The sequence below is a fragment of the Saccopteryx bilineata genome, chromosome X (assembly GCF_036850765.1).
Source record: "Saccopteryx bilineata isolate mSacBil1 chromosome X, mSacBil1_pri_phased_curated, whole genome shotgun sequence".
Classification (NCBI taxonomy): Eukaryota; Metazoa; Chordata; class Mammalia; order Chiroptera; family Emballonuridae; genus Saccopteryx; species Saccopteryx bilineata.
In genome coordinates, this window is record NC_089502.1 from 86,497,725 (window position 1) to 86,513,686 (window position 15,962).

Sequence of the window (15,962 nt, forward strand, 5' to 3'; positions counted from 1 at the left end):
TCTGATCATCAAGTAAAGCAAGAAAGAGCGAGGGTACGCGGACACAGGGAGCCCAGTGTGGTGGCACTGAGAGGGTTGAGCTCCTCACTGAGAGGTACAAGAGCGGAAATAACTTACAGGGAAGTTGGCTTTGTTTGGGACATGTCTGCTGAGTGGCAGCAGGCAACAGAGTGGGGATTTTTCTTCTCATCTGCAACAAAAAAAAATGCAATGTTGAAGACCTTCTCTCAAGATCCTACTGGCACCACCAGGGGCTGGAGGTGGGGGCGGCGATGGAGGAGCTTGAGGAAAGCAGAGCTGGCCTGGGCATTCAGCATTGAGGCGCAGGACTCAATCGAGTTGTCCTGCCCTCTCTAGGCCTCCGTGTGCCCCGGGATCCACTCTGAGGGGCAGCTCAGGTCACTGAGGACCCTGGGCTGCCACTTTGACTCATGCCTATGGGTGTAGCACAAACTGAGTGCCTGCCCTTGGCCACTGAGGGGGCCTAGCCACCTGCCACGTGGTTCCCAGTACCCAAAGCTACATCCTTTCCAGCTCCACCCCACTCTCCTCTAGATTCCACCCCCGCTCAGCTCTTCCCCACGGCTAAGCCCTGTTCCTCCGCAGCTTTCCCGCAGCGTAGCCTTGTTCCATCCACCATTATGTGCAGCTGAGCTCTGCACCTCCACATCAAACCATTCTTTCCGCCCTGATTCACCACCCAGATCCACGTCCTCCCTGCAGCTCCACTCCTTGTTTTCTCACAGTTCCACCCCCAGCTACTCCCTCAGCTGTTTCCCATGGTCTGCCCCCAGATATTCTCCCAGCTCTTTCCCACAAGCCCTTCCTCTCCAGATACTGCTCCGAGCTCCGCCTCCTCTGCCCCCTCCTGCACATCCTCCTCCAGCAGGGTTTCACAGGTCCGCATCCAGCTCCACAGGAACTCTTTCTCAAACAGCTGTGCCAAACCCATCTCGCAGCTCCTCCCCCAGTTTTCTCACAGTTCCGCGCCCAGCTACGCCCCCCTAGCTCTTTTCCACAGGTAGCAACCAGATACTCCGCCCCCAGCCCCGCCTTTTTCCCCAAGCCTCGCCCCTAGGTTTGCCTATCCCCACGCTTTCTTCTCCCCACCCGACAAACGTGTCCTAGCAACCATGGCTTCTCTGCGCATCTACGTTCATACTTACGTGCGGGTGTAAGCCACTGCCTGGCAGCATAGTTAAGTACTAGCTTTGTGCCTGCTGCGTCCTGACGTGCCTGTACGTCCATGAGCGCTGCGGCGTCAGAGCGTGCTGTAGCATCAGGTCGGGCTTGACGCGATAGGGCGCGCTCGCTGCGTCAGGGCGGGCTTGTGTGCTTCGTGTGGTGCCTCCTCCGTCTCGTCGGGTTGCTTTCTGTAGGCGGCTGCTTCGTCCAGGCTTCCTGCTGCGTCCGGTCGTGCGGCTGAGTTCCTGCTGCTACTGAAGCGTGTATGTGTCTATGTGTCTTTGTAAGCCCAGCAAAAAAGCGGTCCCCGTATCTGCCAGTGCGGAGTGATGAGCACCTATCACCTGTCAGTGGTCCTGGGCCGTCCGAGGAGCAGCCGTGATGTGCGTGCTCCTGGTGCTCTGTGGTCTCTCCGTGTCCCGGAGCCCTCTCCTAGTCTGGGCTCTGGCAGTCTCACCGGGCTGCGGTTCGGAGGACTGTCCTGCTAGGTGGCCTCAGCCGGGTCTGCCCAGAGCATCACGCCTTGCATGGCCAGTGGGGCCAGCAGACCCTTCCCTGCCAGAAGGGAGCCAGGAGCTCAGTATGGCTACCGGCCTGCTGGTTCCTTCAAAGGACAGTGCTTTAAGGTTGGGATTTCCAGCTCTGTGGGGCTGGGAGAACCCTCACCACAGCCAAGGCGGCCATTTTCAGTGCCCTCCTCTATCTCCTTTCATTTGTCCACCATCCTTGTAAGTAACTGTGTGCGCACCAACGAGGGGTCTCTGGGAATAGAAACGGTTGTACTGGGCCACACGCACAAGTCTGTCCTCCCGGCTTCCTACTTGGACCTTAGGCTGTCACCACGGCACCCAGGCCCCAGGCTGTGGGGTGCCCAGATGACGGCCCATGGCACCCCTCCCAGTAGGACCTACCGCAGATTACATTGAGGGATAAGGAGTGTAGGGTACCCAAATTCTTGCCATGTGATGATATGAGGGGAGGCGAGATTTTTCTTCTCTAGGATACTGGGGTCAGCTGGGCTGTAGAAACACAACCCACTTACACGAAATGACTTTCTGTGCTCTGACTGTGCCATCGTGTAGGTCTGACCAGGTAAGGGAGGAGGGAGCCAGTGCCATGATTAGTAAGTAAAACCAAAGTGAGGGCCCACCTGTGTTTTCCTTTAGTGGAAACCTGCTGGCACCTGGTGCTTTCGAGTACATGCTGGATAGAAGACTTCTGTGTTACCTACCATTGCTGTCTTGTCCCTAATGACCTTTTCTCATTATCCCTCTTGTTCTCGTGCAGGTGAAGAAGCAGAGACAGGTGCAAGAGTGTTCCTTTCTCAGACCGCAAAGCAGGTACTCTGCATTGTGAGACAAGAGGGCACTCAGCCCCCTTCGTGCCTTCACAGTTCCTCGGTTCACTCAGGTCCCCTGGTAGTGATTTTGTGGCATTGATGAGAAAAAGGCCGAGAAACTCAGTGGTGGAAACTAGGCCTGTGCCTTGCTAGAGGAAACAGAAATGGCCAGGCCACAGGGGGACATCTAGCCTCCATCATAAATAATCTAAACCGAGTGACTAGGGCGATCCTTTGTCACCCGTCAAGTGGGTAAAGATTAAGCACAGTGATGATGCTCAGAGCCAAAAGGCATGTGAGGAAATCGCACCCTGGCTCGTGGTTGGTAGAGCATACACGGGTAAGCTTCTGTGGGAGGCCTTTGCTGGCATGTATCGGCATCTCAGATGTGCACGCATGTGACCCAGGCGTGCTTCTAACAAGTCTTCAGTCAATAAGTGTTAATGGTAGTGTCCTTGATAGTGGCAAAAAGTGCAAAGCAGCCTGTGACTCTTCCTCAGTAGGGTAAAGTCAGTAAATCGTGCTGCAACTCATAATGGGATACCATACAGTCAGCAAAAATTAGGGTAAAAGAAGATGTACAAATGTGAAGGAATATGCTTGATGCGCTGTTAACGGCGAACTCATTCTTTACCGTTTGGAGGTGCGCGGGAAAGACTTATTCCTCTGTAGTCACTTGCAGGCTGGTCAGATCAAAACATCACAGCCCTAGTGGCTTATGTAACAGACATGTACTGTCTCTCAGGTGTGGAGTCTGGAGGTCCGAGATTGAGATGTCAGCCAAGTTTGCTTCTTCTGAGAATTGAAAGAGGATCTGTCTATTACTGTCCCCAGGCTTGTGGTGGTTTGCAGGCAAAGCTTTGGCATCCCTGAGTTTACAGTACTCGGCCTTCATCTTCACAAGGTATTCGTGCAGGTAAATTCCCGCTTTAGGTAAGGACACCAGACATTGAAGAATAGTCTCATGTTAACTTAATTATCCGTGTAAAACCCTTTTCTTTACGCATAAAGTCACGGGAGCAAGGTTTTTGAGCGAGCAAGAGGAGTGCGGTCCAGAGCACAGGGAAAGGGAGCCCAGGTGGAGGAAGGAAGGGAAGGGAAGGCAAAGGAGCTGGGCACTGGGACTGGAAGGATATGGGTTTGGGAATGGGGTGAACATGAAGTTTTTATCCTCTGGACTTTATCTTAAGATTGGATTTGTTTTTATAAACAAGAAGACAATAGCTGAGGTGAGGTAACGTCCTTTAAAGTCAGGAAGGGAGAGACAAACCAGAGTGGTGGTGCTCATGGGTGGAAGGAAGAGCCAAGGCTCAGGCCCCATGCTGATGATGGGTAAGCACCGTTTGTGACTGTCCTGTTAGGTGCCAGGTCCCGAAAGCCCCATGGAGACCGAGGCTCCACCAGGTTACTAAGACCCAGCTGAGTCTCTGGGCTGGGGCCCAATTCCCACTGCACAGATCTGGCCTCCACCATGGAGCAAGGACCCCCTTCCCCAGGTATAAGAAAATGAGGCAGGACCCACGTGACCATCAGCCATCTAGTCATCCTTTGGTGCCACCTTCGCAGCTGTAGAATGGGGTGACAGTGACACTGCCCCTGTGTATTTAATTGAGGTTTGAATTCTAGGTTCCAGGGATCATGCCCATTTGAGGGTCTGGCATGGGTACGGTGCCTGTGTAGTGGTGCCAGATGTTCCTGCTCCTGTTATTTGTTTCTCTAGGCTCGGCTAGGGGGCGGGTATATTCTGCCAGTGGATAGCAGTGGTGCAGGAAAGGGATGGAGGAGAGTGACACCCAAAGGGGTTGGGAGGAGGCACCTGGCAGGATTATCAGAGATCACATGGTGTGTCCAGGGCCCAGCTGAGGTTGGGCCCCAAGGATATGTGCCGGAGTCTAGCCCTGGGGGGGATCCAGGGGTCCCAAAGGAAGAGACGGCGTCAGCACGAATCGAGTGAGAGAGCCGAATTCTTTTCTTTCTCTTTATTCTCTCGTTAGCATTTACTGCCAGGCATCTCTGCCAAATGCTGGTCTAGCTTTCTTTTTATGCACACACACTAAGTTACAATCACATGGTATTTTGTTTCACTATGGTTACATATTTCCAGATAACAGTTAATTCATATCTATAAGCTACAAATCAGGTGGTAAGTTATTCAAAGTACAGTTATACAATAACTTGAATAGCAATAACAATATTGGTACAAACTTCTAAAAGATTAGTACTAATTAATAACTCTACCTTACTGTTGTTGTGAGTCAAGGGCACAGAGAGAGAGATTAGCAGGCGAAATCATCAAGGACTAGCAAAGGACCACCGCTTGCTCAGGCAAATGGCCCTGAGTTCATGCAGTGTTTCAATTTTTCTCACAAGACTTCAAAAGGCTTGCTTATTAAGAAACTGGCATAGCATCAAGAGTAACTTTTGCTTAAAGATACATAGAGTGCACCTGCAAGATAGCTTAGTAGCAACATAATATCAGAAGGCATTAATTGCTATCGCTGCTATGGATCCCACCACATTCCTCTCCTTATTCTTGGAAAATACAAAAATCTCATGAGACTGTTTTACTGAGAAAAAGCCCAGCAACTGCCTTCAGTCACAAAACAAGTCTCTTATCAAAACATTCTTTACTTGCCGGCTGTGGTCCTATCCAAGGCCACGCAACGGGTCACTCCGCTACACCTTACCTAAGATTCTATTGTCTAGTCAAATTTTATTTATTTACTATATTCATACACTAGTTAAGTTCTAACTTTATTCTTTCTAACATGATTAATAAGAAGAAATTCTCCTACAAACTTAACCCTTTATGAAGGATATCATAGCCAGCCTCTTATGTTTATGAGCCCAGTTCAAGGGGCTTACAGGCTTTTCTGTGGGAACTTACACCTTCTGTCTCATTTCCAAAGAAATTACTACGAATCTACAGGGAAAGCACGGTACTATTATCCCTGTGCCATAAATAATAGCACACACCCAGAAAAGGGATATAAGGCCAGATTAATTCAAAAAGGTCAAAGGGGGAAGTATCATTGTGCCTTTCCTTTGCGGTGACTTTGTCAGCCCGCAGCCATTGGTCTTCACTGCGGTGACTTTGTCACCCTGCAGCCATTGGTCTTCTCTGCTGTGACTTTGTCAATCAGCAGTTTTTGATCTTCTGCTGTGACCTTGTCAGCCAGCAGTTGTGGATCTTCTCTGCTGTGACCTTGTCAGCCAGCAGTCGTTGATCGGCTCCTGACAGATTTGCACTCCACAGCCCTGAGAGAGGGGCCAGGGTGCTCAGGGACCTACAGTGCCTTTGGGGTGGCAGGGCCAGGGAACTGAGAGTCTTGGCGTAGGAGGTGTGGGGAGAAGAATCAAAGCCCAGAATGGTCTCTGTACTGGGAGAAAAATAGAACCCACCCACCTGGTGTGAAGCGAGAGCACCCTCCCTCCCTTTTCTGTCCTCCCCGGGCCTCTGTGTCCTTCATAGAACTGACCACCCCGTGTCCTGACTGATTTTCTGTAGATGTCCCCACCTTCTTCCTTCAGCTCCCCAAAGACTCCATCTGATGGACAAGGCATCCCCATTGCCAAGCCTTTACATTGGGCCTGTCAGCTGACTGTGTGATGATAGAAGCCAACCGTCTCTGCTCCCCCACCATCCCTGTCAGCTGGGTTTCAGGGCCCTCAGGAGAGACTGGGCAGAGGTCAGGCTACAGGCCACAAGCTTGGAGGACTGGTACAGGATGTCTCATGCTTCTTTGTTTTCACAGGCCACGTGAGGCCCACGGATCTCTGGGGAGATGAAATTCTGGTGCCTCTCCTTCCGGCAGCCTTATGCAGGTTTTGTGTTAAATGGTGTCAAGACTCTGGAGACTCGTTGGCGTCCCTTGCTTAGCAGCTACCAGCACTGTACCATCGCCATCCACATTGCTTACAGGGACTGGGAAGACCCTGTCTGGAAGGAACTGCTGCTGGAGAGGCTGGGGTGGAACCCCGCTCAGATGCAGGCCTTGCTTCAGGAAGGCGAGAAGTACGGCCGTGGAGTGATAGCTGGCAAGTGGCCACACCCGAGAGCTGCTCAGACCCCTCTAAGGGTACCCCCAGGAGCTTGCTCAGGCATTTTGGGGCTTGTTTTCTTTGGAGCCTGTGGGGATGGGGCTGTGGTTTCTTTAGGCAGCACCCCTTCAAAGGGCAGCAAGGGGCCCTGTGGTGAGGGTCTGTGGGCCAGGTTCCCACGACCTTGTGTGAACCTTCTTCTCCACTTTGGGCCTCAGTTCCCATTGGTGATCTGAGAGGCAGGGACAGATCTAAGTTAGCGTGTTGTGTTGCTTGTGTGTACGCATGTGTATACATCTGTGCCTGCATGTGACAGACCACGAGAGGCTGCACAGCACACAGGGTCAAGTGGCTTCCAGACCCATGCTGCTGTCTGCCTGACATCACACACCTGCCCCTCCCCCGCTGTCCATGGCATCCTGAGCAATTTTTCTTGCCCCTCAGTGGTTGAGGTCCGACATCAGCTCCTTGACCTGGTGAAATGCTTGGGACCTGATTGCCTGTGAGTTCTTTACAGTGACCAGGGTCCTTCTGTCTTGTACATACTGCCCTCAGCAGTGTGGCTAGGATCTGCCTGCCCATTGCTGGGTGGAGGTGTTGAGGACAAGGCCCTGTACTCTGCATTTCCCTCTCTCCCCTGACTTGACCCAGAGTTCCCTGAAGAGAGTTTGACATATCGGAAATGCTCAGTCAGAGGGACCCAGTTTACTCTGTGTCTGTTTGGTGAAATCAGCTTAGTCTCTAGTGGTTGTCACTTTAAATAACCATTATTTCGCACAGGCAGGCTGTGGTTTATGGGAGGAGAAACATCGTTATGCTTCTCTCTTGGTGCCCAGGGCTCGTTGACGTTGGGGAGACTTCGCCATACCCGGAAAACTTAGCTCCTGATGAGGCTGTGGAACTGGAAAATCAAGCTGTACTGACCAACCTGAAGCAGAAGTACCTGACTGCACTTTCAAACCCCAGGTGGTTACTGGAGCCCATACCCTGGAAAGGTGGAAAGGATATCTTCCAGGTAGACATCCCAGAGCACCTGATTCCCTAGCAGCAGGAGGACCCCTCCCAGGTCAGTTACTGAGAAAGCAGCTGAACCATGACCGTCTACTCCCTGCCATTCCAGGAACATATAAATCAGGTTCGATGTGAATTGGCCCCACTGTGGAGATCACTGCACAACATCTGCTGTTCATGTAATCAGAGTCCTGGGTTCCGAAGTAGGGGAGTCTCCTCATGACATGCCTCTCTGGGCTCACTCACAGTCTCAAGATCTTTGACCTTTAGGAAAAATGGGAAGCTGCCACCGAATATCTTGGTGGTGTCAGGTCCTGCTTATTCCTGGTTTGTACAAAGGAAAATGTTTAAGAGAACTGGTTACTGTTCAGGGCTCCCTTACATGTGCCCTTTTTTCTTCAGTTTAAACTCATAGAACGCTTCAGCAGCATCCAGGGTACACTGTGGGAGGGCTGGGAAGGACACTGAATGACTGCCCGAGGGTGACCAACCAGGGATATCCTCATTCACTGTGAAGGGGAGGTTAGCCCTTGGAACAAAGCACCTGTCTATCCTGGTAAATTCCCTTATTCTGTTGTAAATGTGTCTGTTGGCTAGTGAAGCCTTGTGTTATACATGTCACATAGCTACTTTGTAAGCAAAGAAAGGATCTGAAATACATCTCTGATGGGAAATGATGAGCAGTGTTGCATTTTCTTTTATTTGTGGGCATTTTCTTTTATTTATTTGGGTCCCCTCTCGCAGAGTTACTAGTGGTTGTTAGCGGTGAGGATGATGGGTTTTCTCCCAGGGGTAGACTGGAATGAGACTGCTTCTTCTGAGCCAAACTGCCTCGGTGTATGTCACTTAGCAGATGGGGTGGCCCTAGTTTTAGGTGGGCCTCTGTGGAAGGCCCCTGGAACTTGGGCTAGAGATCCTCAGCTGCTGATCAGAAACTTTCTGGTATCCATGGGGCTCCATAGGAAAGACACTCCTGTTTCAAGATACATGACTAATGTCAAGTGATCCCCCAAGGTCAGGAGCCTAACAGTTCTGTTTCCTAACCAGCGGGCAAAACTCAGGGTACCAGATCTTCCTGGGCTTGCCTTTGGCCTCCTTAGTCAAACCTTTGGCTGATTGTGTGAAAATGAAAGAGGACAATGGGGACAAAAACTTGTGTTGGGCCAGGATTTCTAACCTCCTAGGTACTTTTGATGAGGTGTTTGTAGCATGGAAACAGAAGGACACAGTCTCACAATTCTCGTTGGATTGTTTATTTACTTATCACCATGGAGTTTGGCTTTTCTTTAATAAAGCTAAATCTGGATTTGTGGTTACAAAGTGGTGATGATTTCCTGTCACCTATGAGTTTAGGGGCTTGGATTATTTTTGCACTGTTCCCAGAGTACACAGTTGTAATCTGAGGAGCGTTTCTCTTTGTCCTCATCAGAGTCCTCAAGTGGGGCCATGACTGAATGGCAGCCATCAGGGTGGAATAACAAGTGTTGCACAAACACACCACTGAATTGTGTAGTGGGTAATCTGGGGAGCTGGTGGGCAGCCCCCGTGCCATTGGTTCCGGCAGTAGCCGTGGGCGCAGATGTGACATTCCCAGATGTGCCCTCCCCACTTGAGCCACTTGACTCACTTGGGCTATGCACTTTATTGGCACTGCTCCTGGGCCACAAACCTGAGAATTTGAATGACTGGGTGCCCGTTGGTCCCTGAGCGTTTGGGACTTGCTTCTTGGCCTTCCCTGTCAAGAATTCGTGGAGAGTGTCTTGTAGAAGTATTATAAAGTACTGTACCCAAGGTTCTGAAAGACACCGTACCTCACTCCATCAGGATCACGTAGAGACACTAAGTCCAGATGAATTTTGAAGAGTTTTATTAGTGGGTTGCTTTAGCCTATATGAGGTTTCCAATTTTTCCCGCAATTCCCTGAAAATTCTTTTTACAGTTTTTACTATTATGGCTAATGCAGCAGGTCTCCCTTATGAACTTCATGCCTTCTAAGTAACTGAGAGATTTGGAGGAGACCCAACACCTACCTCAGCCCCACAGGGAGTGTTGGAATTTTTCTCTAATTTTTACACCAGTGGAAGGCAACAAGCCATCATTCCCAACCCACGGAGGATCCGTCTCTGATAATCCTATTCCTTATAATTCTATTACTCATGCTTCTATCACTCCTTTTGGAGCTGCAATGTAATTTAAGAAATTGCCAATTAACTAGCAAGGTCCACACCCATGGTTTGTTAATTTCTAAATTATTTTTCTTTCCTTTAAGATTTTTCTAAAGCAAAGTTTTAATTTTTAATACTATTCCTATCCTGTATTTTCCAAATGGGCAAAACCTATTTTGGCCACTAGGTGGATATCTGAAACTAGTTTCTGTTCTATATTTTCTCTAGTTATCTCACCCTTTCTCTAACACCCTTCTCCTGCTGCTCGGCCCACAGCACATCCCAGCCCTGCCTTCCTCTCATTCAAACTGCTTACTTGCTAGTGCTTCAGCTCCAGAGTCTGGAGGAACACTTTCAATTTGTGGGCTCCACTTTTCTCTCACCCCCTTGGCTGCTTGTAATATGGAGCATGTATTTTTCCAGTGCCCTTCTGCCTCACAATAAGCACATTGATTTTTTCCTAGCATAGTCTTATTCTTTCTCGTATTGCTTCCTTTCTCTCTTTCTTCCTCACCCTCTCCTTCAACAGAATTCACACCAACTTCCTCATAATCCTTCTTAAGGGCAGTCATGTCCTTACGTGCCTTGGAGAACTCTCCTTCCTCTTCTGGGGGTCCCTTATCCTTAAAAGAGTTTGTCTCCTGGAGTGCTGCTACTATTGCTTTAGTTATTCATTTTTCCTGTTTCAGACTCAAATCTGTCCTTACTAAGAAGACGTGGCACCCTCTCTGTATGGAACAAGCTTTTAGCCATTGTGGCAGATTCATTGTTAAATTTAGCCATTGGTCAATGTATGGAAACTGATCGGGACAGCCTGGATTCCCACTTACGATATTCCAAACTGCTCTTACTTGCTGGAGATTAAAAGTTTCAGCTGCCAGCACCTACTACAAAACTGAAACTTGTTCCAGGAGAATGTAAGAATTAGTGCATTAGTATAAGCAAGTAAGATAAGACAGATAATTAACTAGCACCCAGAATAAAAGGGTGTTTGACTATAGAGGTATTCATTATTACACAAAACTGGGGGAAGAAGCCAACAGAAGAGAATAATTTCTTCTTTTTTTTTGTATTTTTCTGAAGCTGGAAACAGGGAGAGACAGTCAGACAGACTCCCGCATGCGCCCGACAGGGATCCACCCGGCACGCCCACCAGGGGCGACGCTCTGCCCACCAGGGGGCAATGCTCTGCCCCTCCAGGGCATCGCTCTGCTGCGACCAGAGCCACTCTAGCGCCTGGGGCAGAGGCCAAGGAGCCATCCCCAGCGCCTGGGCCATCCCTGCTCCAATGGAGCCTTGGCCGCGGGAGGGGAAGAGAGAGACAGAGAGGAAGGAGGCGGGGTGGAGAAGCAAATGGGTGCTTCTTCTATGTGCCCTGGCTGGGAATCGAACCCGGGTCCCCCGTACGCCAGGCCGATGCTCTACCGCTGAGCTAACCGGCCAGGGCCCAGAAGAGAATAATTTCTTCAGGGGAGAAGTCTAACAGGGCCCCTTGAAGCCAGAGATCCTGAATCCAAGTAAAGATATGTAGTGGGTCAGGGGAGAGGGATCCAAACCATGAAATGTCACAAGAGATTTCTCGAAGGAACAAAGAAAATCTGCAGTATACACAAATCACCATTTAAGATTGCTTTTTAGTCAGAAACTTCCAATTTTTGACACAAAAATTCAAGCCAGGCCTCAAAAACAGACACATTTAGACATTAAACAAAGACTTTACATATCACAAACAAATAATGAGCATGCTTTATTTTGATTAAAATAATACCAGATATTTTGACAAAGACAAAGCTTCATAGACCAGAAAAGGGCTCCCCCTCGTGGCCTCTCAGGTACACGCAGGCCACGGCACGGCACCAGAGATTCCTTTAAACCAGGGGTTTCTAGACAAACACATTAAAACAAAGACTGAGATCTCGACAATATAAAGGTGTCCCTGAAAGTCCTGAGACAGAACGGATCAGCTCAGTATCAACTCAGTCCCTACTCAGGTTTCCTCCTGAGAACACCACCAAATGTGGCACCACCAAATGTCCTCACTCATGTCTCCCTGAAAGCATAATTAGATGCCTCCAGAAGTTTGGGGTCTTCTACTCAGTCCCCTTTCTATCTTCCTAGAGAAATGTGCAAAGAAAAATAGACGTCTCTGAAAGCCCGAGACAGAACTGATAGACCTGGTTACCTCAGTTCCTACTAATTGTCTTTCTAGAGTACAACTAGATGTGCAAACACAAATGGACATCTCTGGAAGCTCTCTTTCCAGGGTACAACTAAATGCATCCCAGAGCATCCTAAGGCAGGAACAACGGACCTGCTACCAATGTCTCGGTCTTTGGAGAGTCCCAGATTCAGATAGACTAGTTTCAACTCAGTAAAGCAGCTCTGAAGGCCCTACCTATGCACTGCAGTTCCAAATCTCCAGAGTCAAAACTCAGCGAAGCCCCAAATCTACCCTACCTAAATTCTAGTCTCAAACAGTAAAGCAAAAGCAAGAAATCAGAGGAAAGCCAGAATTCAGTAAAGCCAGAGAGTTGCTTTAACTACCTTCTTGATTTCTCTGCCGAATTGTCCAAATTGTAGAATTTGGGAACTGGGAGACATTTACTGGAGAACTGTTCAAACCCACTGGAAAACCAGGAGCCTTGGAACATCTCAAGTGGCACCTCTCCTAAAGGTTCAAGGGAGTCGAGCAGCTCCCTGGAGAGACCAGCCGATTCAGGGTGTCTCTACACGGTGCTGTTAAACACCGCATCTCGGTTAAGCCCCCATATGTTATGAAGTACTGTACCTCAGATTCTGAAAGGCACCATACCTCACTCCATCGGGTTCACATAGAGACACCAAGTCCAGATGAATTTTGAAGAGTTTTATTAAAGGAAGATATTTACTAAATATGCCGGCCACATGTAGCTGACATGGGGCAGCAGGCCCAAATCATGTGCCAGCCCTAAAAATATTTCAGGGGCTTTTTATAAACCCTTGATCACACACGGGCATGGGATATCATGACATCATGGCACAAGCTGACAACATTTGTTTAGGGGATATACAGAAACATTAAGTCTTTCAAAATGTTTACAAATCTTTTAAGGTTCATCATCCCTCACTAGCCTAGAGGTATTTTACTCTCAAGATTCCAGGAAAGGGGAGGAACTACAATCAATGTAAGGTGGTATGTAAATTCTGTCTCCCATTGAAAGAGAAGAAGTTTCTCAGTTAATCTTTATTTTAGATTTAAAACTAAATGACCCATTGTTCTTGCAAGCCAGAAACTTCTACATTCTTCTCCCTCCAATCCCCAAAGGAAGGACTGGACAGGGAAGCCTGATCTTTTCTCCTAGAATATCAGTATTAATTTTTCAGCTTTTTGGTACCTTACTACAGAAGCTACATGCTTCCTTCTCTTTGGAGGTGTTGTGCCTAGCCAAGCAGGAGTTATCCAGTTGCCTTTTTTCTTATAGTTCTTGATGAGCCAAGGCTCATCTCTTTGAAAGTTGGAGTTGCAGTGGATCTGAAACAAAATCATTTTAGTCATTCTGGAATAAAATAAATCTATTTGACATTAACTGGCCTCTCGATGTCTTTACTCATCCCTGCCAGTTATCTCTCAGGGGTGTATAGTGAAATATAGAAGAAAAAAAAAGGCTTTTAGCAATAGGTAACTTTAGAAGGCTCTCAGCATAAGTAACTTCATTTAGCTTCTCTTCCTTCTTAACCTCTAAATAACCCCAGAACTTCCTTAGTTCTAAAACTTCCTACCCCTGTCCTTGAAGTTAATTTCACCAAATAGATGTGTCAGGGGTGGGTTAGAAATGTTTTTCTTAAGCATGTGAAGCATTTATCACTACTATGTTATCATCTTCAGAGCTTATGGTCTTAGTGTGTAAAATTTTTTTTCTTCAAATTGATCTTATAGATAAACATTGTAAGGACAGTAAGATTTTAGTGAGCTTATTAGCAAGATTAATGAATATGTTTTATTGCTTTTGTACCATGCTTTGCTGAGCTTCCCCTCCTTCCCATACCCCAATTCGTATGTGATTTTGTCTTTAAAAGCTGGCCCCAAACTCTGGAGTGACATGATTTGACTGACTTAGGTCTCCGTGCAGTCACTGGCTTTAAAATAAAGACTCCTTCATTTGGCTACTTAATTGTGTGGTAAAACATCTGTTTCTCACTGTTCTGACACAATAGTTTCATATGAAAACCTACACTTTCCCATCTTTCTGTAAATACTGTCTCATCTGAAAAGGAGTTATCCCCTGAAATGAAACCCTTTTAGTATATCATTCTTCTCGATCTACTGGGAACATATAGAGGTAGCAGAGAAGGTGAGGCATGCAAGAACTTTTTACTTGACCATCATCCTGTTGTTCCCTGGAGTGTAAACATAAGGGTCACTTGGGCATACTTTGCTGAATCCATAGAGCAGGGGCCCCCAAACTATGGCCCATGGGCCACATGTGGCCCCTGCCGCACTTCCCAAAGGGGCACCTCTTTCATTGGTGGTCAGTAAGAGGAGCACAGGATGCATCCTGTGCTCCTGGAGTTCTATATGTGGCGGCACTGCAAAGCACGGCATCTCTCATGTACAGTACTACTTCCTGTGACACAGGTCGTATGCATCATGACCCCGGAAGCGCGTCATATTACTTGTTACGACTAACAGTGACAAATATGGAACCGAACATTGAACATTTCATTAGCCAAAAGCAGGCCCATAGCTCCCATTGAAATATTGGTCAGTTTGTTGATTTAAATTTACTTGTTCTTTATTTTAAATATTGTATTTGTTTCCCCCCCTTTTTACTTTAAAATAAGATATGTGCAGTGTGCATAGGGATTTGTTCATAGTTTTTTTTTTATAGTCCAGCCCTCCAATGGTCTGAGGGACAGTGAACTGGCCCCCTGTGTAAAAAGTTTGGGGACCCATGCCATAGAGGTTAAGCAGGCAAATGAAACTCTTCAGGCTGTCTGATTGAAAGATTCTCCCTGTGCCCCTTTGGCAAAGAATCTCCACTTGGAATAGATCTTTGTCGATGATCAGAGTGCCTCCATCGTCATTCCAGCACACCAGTGTGAAGGCATTATCTTCCACTATCCTCCCGGCCTTTCTTGGGAAGGACAGCTCACAAAGAACATTGTTTCCTTCCATGTTAGCGGCACCTAGGTTTGGGTCCTTTGGTTGCAGATTGTCTTGGGACCTTGGATCTTGGCCCCAGGCATGGTCCCCATGCCTTTCCAAAGTCTCTCTTGGATCCACATCTGGATCCAAGGAAGTATCAAATTGGGCCATTATGGGTGGCTCTCCACCCTTCGATAGAGCCAGCTTGGCTTCATCTACCTCATTGTTACTCAGACTAGCCATGGAGCTGCTCCAGATTAAAAGAATTTGATACCTGAAATTGTATCACTGAACACTGGGGTCACAAAAGCAGTCACATCAGGGATGCCCAATAAATACGGTCCTCAAAATTCTAGAGTGTCAGTCGGGGAGCAACCAGCTTCATAAGTCACAGTCCTCTTTATTGATCATGTGATATCACAAAGGTGGCTCGCTGCTGGCCTAGAGGGTGTACCCTAGCCATTTGTAGGGGAGTGTACCAGTGTAGGACCCCCAGCTTCTCTTTTTTTGGTAAGTACTGAAAAATAGGGTTCAGGTTGCCAGAAAGAATCTCATCTAGGAGCTGCCAAAATAGCTCAGTTGGGAGAGCATTAGACCAAAGAGATCTAAAGAATCTCATCTGCTGCCAAGCACATTGTTTCCTGTTGCTAAACGCAGGATTGGTAGAGAAGTCATGATCCTATCTCGACTTCAACCCCTAGAGTTGGGGGAGGTCTTTGATTGCTTCTTTGCTTGTTCAATGGCAAGGGCCTAGTTACTCCTAGCTTGGCTACCACCAAGACTGCCTGGGTCAGATGGGCCCCCAAGGCACTGTACCTCCCAGAAGATGGTCGTTGGACCAGTATCACTTGCCAGCCCCCTCTTCAATCGTCCCACCCACCCATCTTTCCTGCTTTGGCATCTTCCAGGTACCTCTCCTGGTTGGTGAGTCCTGTGCAAATGGGCCCAAACAATGAATCTTCTTTTCTTACCCCTGGGTCAGGTTGTCCCTAAAGGAGGGCTGTGCTCCAGCAGAGGTGGGAGTGCTCCTACGGATCCTCAACCTCAGTATAAGCCAAAGCACTTCAGACACCATGTTTCCCATAATATCAGCGTG

The 15,962-nt window shown here is 48.1% G+C and overlaps 2 protein-coding genes across 7 annotated transcripts; one reads left to right on the forward strand and one right to left on the reverse strand.

The window, feature by feature from the left end:
- Positions 1-1,314: 1,314 nt before the first annotated feature.
- LOC136316822 (protein EOLA1-like) lies at positions 1,315-8,253 on the forward strand. 6 transcript variants are annotated; one of them, XM_066249053.1, is made up of 5 exons: positions 1,315-1,448; positions 2,473-2,525; positions 3,270-3,440; positions 6,280-6,562; positions 7,402-8,253. In XM_066249053.1, exons 4-5 carry the CDS (start codon positions 6,310-6,312, stop codon positions 7,608-7,610), a joined length of 462 nt encoding a protein of 153 aa, XP_066105150.1. In that variant the 5' UTR covers positions 1,315-1,448; positions 2,473-2,525; positions 3,270-3,440; positions 6,280-6,309; the 3' UTR covers positions 7,611-8,253. The 6 variants fall into 6 exon arrangements, with proteins under 6 accessions (XP_066105150.1, XP_066105153.1, XP_066105151.1 ...); XM_066249056.1 differs by having other exon boundaries at positions 3,270-3,428; XM_066249054.1 differs by having other exon boundaries at positions 3,359-3,440.
- Positions 8,254-8,925: 672 nt separating this feature from the next.
- LOC136317721 (heat shock transcription factor, X-linked member 3-like) lies at positions 8,926-15,109 on the reverse strand. The gene is made up of 3 exons (XM_066250493.1): positions 14,762-15,109; positions 10,256-10,364; positions 8,926-9,311 (listed from the first exon to the last, which is right to left on the reverse strand). Exons 1-3 carry the CDS (start codon positions 15,107-15,109, stop codon positions 8,926-8,928), a joined length of 843 nt encoding a protein of 280 aa, XP_066106590.1.
- Between the last annotated feature and the right edge of the window lie 853 nt (positions 15,110-15,962).

What these genes read in the sequence shown, in the direction of transcription:
- LOC136317721 (XM_066250493.1), bottom strand. Translation starts at nt 15,109, where the DNA reads ATGGCTAGTCTGAGTAACAATGAGGTAGATGAAGCCAAGCTGGCTCTA. An exon ending in TCGACAAAGATCTATTCCAA is followed by an intron (nt 10,365 to 14,761) that starts GTGGAGATTCTT and finishes AACTCTTTTAAG; the next exon opens with GATAAGGGACCCCCAGAAGA. An exon ending in GAATTCTGTTGAAGGAGAGG is followed by an intron (nt 9,312 to 10,255) that starts GTGAGGAAGAAA and finishes AATTCTTGACAG; the next exon opens with GGAAGGCCAAGAAGCAAGTC.
- LOC136316822 (XM_066249053.1), top strand. Translation starts at nt 6,310, where the DNA reads ATGAAATTCTGGTGCCTCTCCTTCCGGCAGCCTTATGCAGGTTTTGTG. An exon ending in CGGCCGTGGAGTGATAGCTG is followed by an intron (nt 6,563 to 7,401) that starts GCAAGTGGCCAC and finishes CTTGGTGCCCAG; the next exon opens with GGCTCGTTGACGTTGGGGAG.